General features: G+C 37.2%; 3 protein-coding genes across 4 annotated transcripts in view; 1 reads left to right on the top strand and 2 right to left on the bottom strand.

Moving 5' to 3' along the window:
• LOC135199838 (indian hedgehog B protein-like) overlaps positions 1-263 on the bottom strand; it is a 135,273-nt gene extending 135,010 nt beyond the window's left edge. The window contains exon 1 of one of the 2 annotated variants that reach the window (XM_064227976.1): positions 1-263. This exon is cut by the window's left edge and continues 97 nt beyond it. The gene's annotated coding sequence lies outside the window, so the exon portion shown is untranslated. The other variant, XM_064227977.1, reaches the window with a different exon arrangement.
• LOC135200282 (antifreeze protein Maxi-like) overlaps positions 1-10,000 on the top strand; it is a 300,869-nt gene that overhangs the window by 254,635 nt on the left and 36,234 nt on the right. The window lies entirely within an intron of this gene.
• LOC135199837 (glycine, alanine and asparagine-rich protein-like) overlaps positions 7,779-10,000 on the bottom strand; it is a 2,601-nt gene continuing 379 nt past the window's right edge. Inside the window, exons 2-3 of the mRNA XM_064227974.1 lie at positions 9,233-9,282; positions 7,779-9,005 (exon numbers count right to left, since the gene is read on the bottom strand). Of these exons, the coding sequence (XP_064084044.1) occupies positions 8,304-9,005; positions 9,233-9,282 (752 nt within the window). The 3' untranslated portion in view covers positions 7,779-8,303. The remainder of the gene's footprint in view (positions 9,006-9,232; positions 9,283-10,000) is intronic.

Here is a 10,000-nt window from a genome sequence, read left to right as displayed (position 1 = left end):
TGTCGCTCAACAAACCAAGCCAACTTCAGAAAACACTTTTATTCCTGCTAGACAGCGAGTTTTACTCTTTTAAGAAAATGTCAAACGAAAGAGGCAAAGAGAAGGAAAGTGGCGGACGCCCTTGAGAGAAGAATAGTGACCTGGAAGGAAAACTTGGGCCGCTGATTTGGCAGAGAAGTTCAGTGGGTTCCAGCGGGACTGGAACGGCGGTGGGGTATGTGTGAGCGATCCGTCACCTCGAGTCACAATGAGCTTGTGTATCCAGAGGCCTCTCTCTCTCCTTCGTGCCACAGACTTGCGATGCTATTCCTCTCTCCCTTCGCGCATATCCCCCCAACAACCCTCTTTCTCTCTCTCTCTCTCTCTCCCCTTCCTTCGCTCATCGTTTGTCTACACCTAGCCACCCACGCTCTCGTTCTATGGGCGGGAGGCTGGTGCGTGGGATGAGTGGAAGGCGGGAGGCTGCGATGGAGAAGTCTGGACGGTCTGGCGCTCTTCTTCTTGATGAAAGTTTTGGGAGATGAAGGATCACTCGGGAACTCTTGTTGATGACGCCACTGACCAGAGATAAGAAAATTGCCAACGAGAGCTCTCGTATAGACGAGAGGTAAATTCAAAGTTGCAGTGAAGGTCAAATGGTTTTATATTACCAAACGTATATTGAAAACGAAGTCAAGAACAAAAATGACGGAAGTGACACTTCTAGAAATATTTTGATTAAGGTGAAAGATATTTGGATTTCAAGAGAAGGAACGATCCGCCGTTGACAAATTTTGCCTTTTGGCTTAAATTAAATGAAATATCTAAGCCTGCCAAACAGTAATATGTTTTTTCATATCTGCTTTAGAGGTTAATATTAAAAACAAGAAGTCAAAAAACTGCACTTGACAAATACATTAGTTAGATAATCCTTGGAAAGGGGTATCTACAGATATTAAGAAATAATTTTTCTAGGTTATTCGACAATTCATCTTGTCTAACGAATTTCCGAATTACTTTGTAACCCGCATTTTTGTATTATTATCGTTTACCCATATTCAGCCTCTCAAAACAATTCTAACCTTTGTTGTAGACATAATACACTCATGTCAGCGAATTATTCGGTGAAATTAAGATAAATCATGTCTAAAAACGCACCTTCTTGGCTTTTAGCTTGACTTCATTACCAAGCCAGATCGTGCGATTCACTATTCGAGCTTAGGTGAAATCCATGTAGCAAATATATATATATATATATATATATATATATATATATATATATATATATATATATATATATATATATATATATATATATATATATTAGTTCAGACAGCTTCATCCACGAACTGGTCACTGAAATTTATGACATCAAATATGTGTACCGTCGCTTATCATTTTCGTTGCTATAATTAACATGGGAAAATGACCACGGAACAAATCAATTAACCAATCCGATACCCAGCCAGTTTCCTAACAAATAAATAACCGCTGTTTAAAACTAAATTTAAACGGAGTCTCGCACATTTTTAAACAATATACGCGCGGAAAAATTATTATAACACAGCTAATCTTTCATCCAATACGTCGTACAAACGTGAAGTCAATGCCTCGCATTGCCGTCTGGCTGTGCAATATGTTTTCGATTTTATGAAAAGTTCGAATTCGCATCCGCGCCGACGTCGATACCAAACGCGGTCTGCGGATCAGGGATTGTTTTGAATAATGTGGTTGAAATTATTTGTTGGTGTTTTTATTGTTATCGTTATTGGTTAAGTCCGTGTCCGTTCACATTACCGTTATCGTGTTATCGTTATCATTAGTGTTATTATGGGGGTTGTTATTATTGTTCTATATTTAATCAATGCCCGCGTTACTGTTAAATAATGTTATTTTTTTTTTTTTTTTTTTTTTTTTTTTTTGTTTTTTTTTTTTTTTTTTTTTTTTTTTTTTTGTACCTGCGTCAAAGAAGCTTTATTTTTGTCGTTATCGTACAGAATTATCATTCATTATTGTTTATTGTTATTTGAGTGCTTAAACCTTATATTTATAAACATGTTTATCCTATTATTAAGATACCTTCTTTTATTCATGTCGATATAGTCGTCTATTTCTTGTATTTTGAGTTATTTGCCGCTTTTCCGTTGAAGCGTTCTTTGTAGACTAATGGTCCTTAAACATAGGTTTATACCAGTGCTTAAACGATTTCTGATGATTATGCTAATGATCATAACCTAAGAAAAACCTATTACGAAGATATATGAAAGTGCTTAAATAATAATAAAAGTATTAATAATAAAAATAAAAATAATAACAATAATGATAATAATGATAATAATGATTCAAGAAAACCATATTCCATAGATATATGTTAGTGTTTAAACAATTCCTAATAATAATAATAATTCAAGAAAAACATATTCTATTGAAATATGCAAGAGCTTAAACAATTTCTGATGATGATAATAATAATAATAATAATAATAATAATAATAATAATAATAATAATAATAATAATAATAATAATTCAAGAACATATTCCATAGATTTATGCAAGTGCTTAAACAATTTCTGGTAATAATGATAATCATAATAATAATAATAATAATAATAATAACAAAAGGGAACAGTAACAAGGACTGAAGAGATAAAGCTACCAGATGGGAACAACATCAAAAACATAGATGAGACGGGATACGGATACCTGGGAATAATGGCAGGAGGGGATAGAAAACACCAAGAGATGAAGGACACGATCAGGAAAGAATATATGCAGAGACTCAAGGCGATACTTAAGTCAAAACTCAACTCCGGAAATATGATAAAAACCATAAACCCATGTGCAGTGCCAGTAATCAGATACAGCGCAGGAATAGTGGAATGGACGAAGGCAGAACTTCGCAGCATAGACCAGAAAACGAGGAAACATATGACAATACATAAAGCACTACACCCAAGACCAAATACGGACAAACTATACATAACACGAAAGGAAGGAGGGAGGGGACTACTAAGCATAGAGGACTGCGTCAACATCGAGAACAGAGCACTGGGGCAATATATGAAGACCAGTGAAGACGAGTGGCTCAAGAGTGCTTGGGAAGAAGGACTGATAAAAGTAGACGAAGACCCAGAAATATACAGAGACAGGAGAAAGGCAAACAGAACAGAGGACTGGCACAACAAACCAATGCACGGACAATACATGAGACAGACTAAAGAACTAGCCAACGATGACACGTGGCAATGGCTACTGAGGGGAGAGCTCAAGAAGGAAACTGAAGGAATGATAACAGCGGCACAAGATCAGGCCCTATGAACCAAATATGTCCAAAGAACGATAGATGGGAATAACATCTCTCCCATATGTAGGAAGTGCAATACGAAAAATGAAACCATAAACCACAGCAAGCGAATGTCCGGCACTTACACAGAACCAGTACAAAAAGAGGCATAATTCAGTAGCAAAAGCCCTCCACTGGAGCCTGTGCAAGAAACATCAGCTACCTTGCAGTAATAAGTGGTATGAGCACCAACCTGAAGGAGTGATAGAAAACGATCAGGCAAAGATCCTCTGGGACTATGGTATCAGAACAGATAGGGTAATACGTGTAAATAGACCAGACGTGACGTTGATTGACAAAATCAAGGAGAAAGTATCACTCATTGATGTCGCAATACCATGGGACACCAGAGTTGAAGAGAAAGAAAGGGAAAAAATGGATAAGTATCAAGACCTGAAAATAGAAATAAGAAGGATATGGGATATGCCAGTGGAAATTGTACCCATAATCATAGGAACACTAGGCACGATCCCAAGATCCCTGAAAAGGAATCTGGAAAAACTAGAGGCTGAAGTAGCTCCAGGACTCATGCAGAAGAGTGTGATCCTAGAAACGGCGCACATAGTAAGAAACGTGATGGACTCCTAAGGAGGCAGGATGCAACCCGGAACCCCACACTATAAATACCACCCAGTAGAATTAAAGGACTGTGATAGAGCAAAAAAATAAAAAATAATAATAATAATAGTAATAATAATTCAAGAACATATTTTATAGATTTATGCAAGTGCTTAAACAATTTCTGATAATAATAAAAATAGTAATAATAATAAAAATAATAATAATAATAGTAACATATTCCATAGATTTATGCAAGTGCTTAAACAATTTCTAATAATAATGATGATAATATATGAATAATAATTCGAGAATAACTTATTCAAAACTGCTGAAATTCCTCCTCCTCAAAAGAATAAAAACTGTGAATGAGAGGCATTAAGCCAAGACACTGGGGCCTGTAATATGAACGCTCGTGTTTCATGAATATGTTAATGTTGTTTCGTCTTTAAAAACTTCGCCCCGGTTGTCGGTTTAAACGGCTTTATAGACAAGGCCGCTAAAAAAGGGCCAGATTATGATGCACGGAATTTCAAAGGCTGTTGTTATTTTTAGGTAAAGCGCCGATATTTTGGTTCCTGCGTAGCGGCCTCTGTGAAGTTGGCGTTCAAACAGTATTAAATAGTTTAGTTGTCTTCTATTCATTGTTGCTCAAGTTAAACACGTCACGTTCAAAAAGGATTTGCATCAATGTATTTCTTTCCAAGCAGTAATAATAATGATAATAATCCCTAATTTCAGCTCGGGGTAGTTACAAAATTTACATGCGCGAGATGTAATTTATAATATTGGATGATTGCATCCAAAGTTCCAAACATTGCTAATAATAATAATAATAATAATAATAATAATAATAATAATAATAATAATAATAATAATAATAATAATAATAAAATTCATCAAAATTTGTATTAAAAAATAAAGAGGGTCTTGCAAAATAACAATAATTAATAATAATAATAATAATAATAATCAATAATAATAATAAAAAATAATAATCATTAATAATAAAAAATAATAATAATAAAAATAATAATAATAATAATAATGATAATAATAATAAATTAATTAATTAACTTGCTAAATCCAGGTATTGTGATTTTTGAAGCATGTAATGTATCTTATTGTTTAGCTTTATTTTGTCTCTTCTCTAGGTTCTTTTGTCGGTCATTTCTCTTGTTGTCTGGCTATAGGCCTATAACAGTAACATTTGTTTCGTACCATTACCTCCAAAACAAAATTTCCTTCCTTTCTCTGTGTTTAATAGTCCGTTTACCTTCTCAATAACAGCTTGAGCGTGGGGAAATTGAACAGATTGGATCCACCCGTATGCTGGGTATATAGAAGTACCTGCTACCACGCTTTCTTCTTCACAATTTACGGGCCCCGTACCCAGAGTTTTTTTGTGGGGGGAGGGGGTCGTTTTTCCCAAAACTGGACTTTTTCTTCCATAAATGTCATGCATACTATATAGGTATATACCAGATGAAGTACTTGAAAATGTTATTTTAGTTATATTAAGAAGAAAAATTGGGTATGTGTTCTATGCACTTCCACCCGATTAGATGTTATGCAAAGTACTAACTTTGCTTAATTAACAGAAAATACGGACTTCCAGAAATTTTTTTTTTTTGAGTCATTCAAAAGGAAATGACTCAAGTTAATTATTCTTTTCCTGGAAGCAATGTAAACTCCACGTCGATTTTAATTGAATGTTATTTATTTCCAGTTGGTCACCTGATGAAGACACCTGCCCATTTGCTAAATCAGCGAGCATTCGACATGCCATTTTGATTAGAATAAAAAAAAATACCACACGCCTCTGATTAAATCACATCAAAACATTATTTGTTTCAACGTAATTTACCTTCTAAAGACTTTCAACCATTGATAGACTAAATGAATAATGAACACAAATGCAAATAGACCGAATGAATAATGAATACCGAAACAAACAAATGCCCGCGTTCACACAAGAGATTCACCATACCCCGGTAATTACGTAAGAGGATCATGACAACCCTACGAAATTTCGTAAAAATGGAATTTGGCCATGCCGCGCAATTTTGACGAAGAGGACGAGAGAGTTAGCTTCGTATCTCCTGCCAAAGTTTTTAACGAATTAATTCCGCGCTCTTTTGCTCCTGCTTTCGTTCGCTGAATCGCGAGTGAAGTTGGAATAACGTTACGACAACTTGCTTAAAGAGACAGTTCATAGGTCTCTCTCTCTCTCTCTCTCTCTCTCTCTCTCTCTCTCTCTCTCTCTCTCTCTCTAACAACCCATAAGCGCCGTTAGCTTTTTCGACGAAAAATAGAGCTTAAGTCCGTTCCTTGAAAGCGAATTTGATATCTGGTTGTTAACTGGCAGCTTGAGTCGCGCATGTCAGTGGAGAGAGAGAGAGAGAGAGAGAGAGAGAGAGAGAGAGAGAGAGAGAGAGAGAGAGAGAGAGAGAGAGAGAGTACAAATACGAGTGTTTAATAAGAAAAAATGTGAGGGACGTGACTAGATTATCTTCAACTCCACGAGGACTATAGCAATTTTTCAGAAATTGTCTGGAGTTTTATCTTAAATGGGTTATCTAGAATTTCGGTGAGGGAGTGAAGGCAGTTCCATTAGATTGCTTTATTATGACGCCATTTGATTCATCATCATCATCATTAGATGTTAATTCTTGACAGCAGAATTCATGCCACCACTTCTTCGACTGCATTTCTACAAAACAATTTGGAGATTATGAACGGTAGAATCGTCCAATTTGATCATCCCATTTTTGCTTTTTAGAATGTTTCTTTCTCTTCCTTCCTGAGATTCACCTTGCTATTATAAAATAAACTTATGACAGTTCTTCTTATTTCAGTTCTGAGAAGTAGAAGGTAGATTTTATGTCTTTTTGTTTCTTACATATTTCATGTAGATTTAGAATCCGATCGGTGGAAACGGCGGCAGTTATGCATAAATTTGATAGACATCTCGTCATTAAAAGACGAACCTGTTACCTGAGGTCGTTTTATAATGAACTGTTGATCAAATGTTTTACGTTTCTTTCTCATTTACCAGTAGTTTCCAAACAGCCTGTGTTTATTTTTTATTTCTGCGACATTTAATTTTACCAATAAAAAATATACATTGCTGTCTGGTATGTTTACACTATAAGAAAATATCTAAAGTGATATTTCTTAGGTTTTTAGGTTTTTAGACAAGAATTATCTTCTCCATTTGCTTAATGTAACACGTGTGAAAAATAGCAGAAGCAGATTATAATTAGATCACAGCTCAAAACATCCTGAGTCTTATGCTGAAGAATTTATCGAGGCTCGGTCGGGTTTCTGGCCTAAAATAGTTCCTGATGCCATGCATCAATCATCCTGCGAAAAATCATTTTGGTCCAATTATGGCCTGCTCAAGAAGTTCCCTTAACACTCATCTCATTAGTCTTCCTCGTGGCAGAAATTCGAAAATCTTTGAAGTTTGTAGGGACACTCCATACCCGGTGGAGATGTTTCAGTGAAGTTTAGCCACTTTTATATTATTACAGAAGTTTCGAGTTTTGTTTATGTAGCTTTACGCTTTCATAAGTTTTCCAGTGGAGTTTCAAAATAATTCATTGCTGAACTTTTAATACTTACAAATGTTTTGCTTTATCAAGCTTTATGCTACCATAGGTTTTCTGATTGAGTAGTTTGTGTCATGTCAGAAAAAAAAACTGATTAGTTGATCTTTCAATCCCTTCAAATGTTGTTAATGATGAAATTTAATTGACAATTAAGTCTGCCAGATACCTTGATCATTAATACCATGTTATTCACTTATTTTTCCTTGTTTTTTTATGGGACAGAAAAAGCCACGTGAAACCCATTAAATATATATCCATGGTTGAAGGTCATATACACACCTGGTCTATTCTCAGATTTATTTGCGTCAACATCTGCTCTATTGGCTAATGAAACTCGTTGCTAAGGAAATAATTGACTTAAGGTAAGGCGTACAAAAGATGTCAGGAGTTGGCTGGGTCCATTATTTTTAACAAGAGGGTGGTATTGCCATCAGTGAGAGAGAGGGGGTTTGGGGGTTGGCCTTGAAAGAAGGTTCATCAGTCGACCACAGGATAAAGGTTTATGCCATTGGTGAAAAGTGACACTAAAACCAGCTAAAGTTACAACGCAACAGTACTAAGAAGGTTTAGAAAAATTTCCACCAAAAAGGGAGCATATGATTCTACTACTATCACTGGAAGAAGTTTTTGAAGGTTTATGTAAATTGGCATATGTATTGTTATCACCAATCAGAGGTTGTGGAAAGTTATGCAGATGGGTAAAGCTAAGATTGATGTTATCATGGAAAAAAGGTCTTGAAAATAAGTCCAAGTCAATGCCATCAGCGAGATTTCGTCTTGAAAAGTTCCAGAGTAACTCCTGTATCTTTTAGTGTCCATAACCACCGCCAGAGTGTCCTCCATATCCCCCACCACTTCCCTTGGCCTTGGCTATTGCTGTGGACGCAGCAGCTGACGCCTGAGCTGCGGCTGCCTGGGCTGATTTTAGTTCTACCAGGACCAGTGACTGCTTTTGGGAAAGAGAACTTGCTGCCTGTTGGGCTTGCCACGCCATGGCCTGCTGAGCAGATTGAATGGACTGGATAGCCTGAAGAGCCTGTACAGCTACTTGAGCAACTGCCTGTGCCTCAGCCTGAGCAGATGCGAGGGCGCTCGAAAGGGCCTGGGCAAAACTAACTGTAGCTTCAGCAGCTTGCACTGCAGTGGCAACTTGAGCTGACAGAGAGGATTCGGAAAAAGCAGCTGCCTGCGCTCCTTGAGCTGCGTTGGTTATTTGAGCAGCCTGAGCTTGCTGCTGTGCCACAGCAGCAGTTGCTGCTTGTGCAGCTGCAGAAGCGGCAGCTGCAGCTTGCTGTGCTGCAGATGAAGCAGCAGCAGAGGCAGCTCCTTTCAGTCCTGCAGCAGCTGCTGTTGCTTTGGCAGCAGCTTGGTTTGCGACATCGGCTCCACTTGGTCCATGGTGCCCTCCGCCATATCCGCCTCCGACTATGACATAGCTTCCGCCGCCGCCATAGCCACCACCTCCACCTCCGTAGCCACCACCACCTCCGCCATAGGATCCCCGTTTGTCCTGGATTTATATAGATCAGATTTGGTATTAATTCAACATTGTGTTCACTTGCATACATGCACATGCATACAAATATATTATTTCTATTTATATTTTCATCAGTTCATTTTTCTCTCTCCATGGTGTCACATGGTATGAAGACTTTCATAACAAATTACTATCCTTCTTTGGGTCAATAAGAATGTTTCCACATAATAAATGATAATAATAATAATAATAAAACTTACCCTCGGCGTTTCGTCAACGCTTCCTTTGGTGTCTTCAGCCAAGACAAGGCCTAAAGGAAGATGAAATTCGGATTAGTAATTTGTAATTGCCAGGAGTGTTTTGGAACTAAAGTAGTAGTATTGAATGCTAATATGTAAAATGAACTGGCAAACATGAGAACACGAAAAAATAAGAATGTTCTACTTTAGCACTAATAAGGACAAGGTTACAGCCCTATGTAATGTAGATAATTTCCTTATCTTTGGTAATGATGCCACTCCAGCATCAGCAGCCTATTCAGAATTAATCAATCATTTTCGACTTTAGGGAGCTGCATTTCAGCCAGTACCATCAAATGATAAATTGCAAGGTCACCAGTCCGTTATTCATGTACCGTCAGTAGACCTGTTTGTTCCCCACTGCCTGTCACTCCAATCCTAAACCTATGACTTCTTTATACATTACTGATTTGATTTTGCAGTCATTTTGTGTCTTGTTGTCACCCATTATTGTTAACATGAGCCTTTGTAAGGTCTCGTGCAAGATTTAGCCTTTGAATCATTAGAGTGGTCCTGTGGCCTGATTGGGACCTCTGGCCCCTTACACCAGACTCGTAAAGTCTCTTGTAAGATAGCGCCTTATATAGTTCACTCAGTCTTTTGCCTTATAGGCCTCATTGCAACCCATTACAGCTCACGCCATTCTCATGAGGTGTGATATCATATTCAATCTTGTCTAGCTCAATCCTTCAGTAAACATCTTGGGTCTCTTTAAAGCCCATTGCCGCA

Source organism: Macrobrachium nipponense, chromosome 26 (genome assembly GCF_015104395.2).
Source record: "Macrobrachium nipponense isolate FS-2020 chromosome 26, ASM1510439v2, whole genome shotgun sequence".
Lineage (NCBI taxonomy): Eukaryota > Metazoa > Arthropoda > Malacostraca > Decapoda > Palaemonidae > Macrobrachium > Macrobrachium nipponense.
This window is presented reverse-complemented; position numbering and strand designations above follow the sequence as displayed.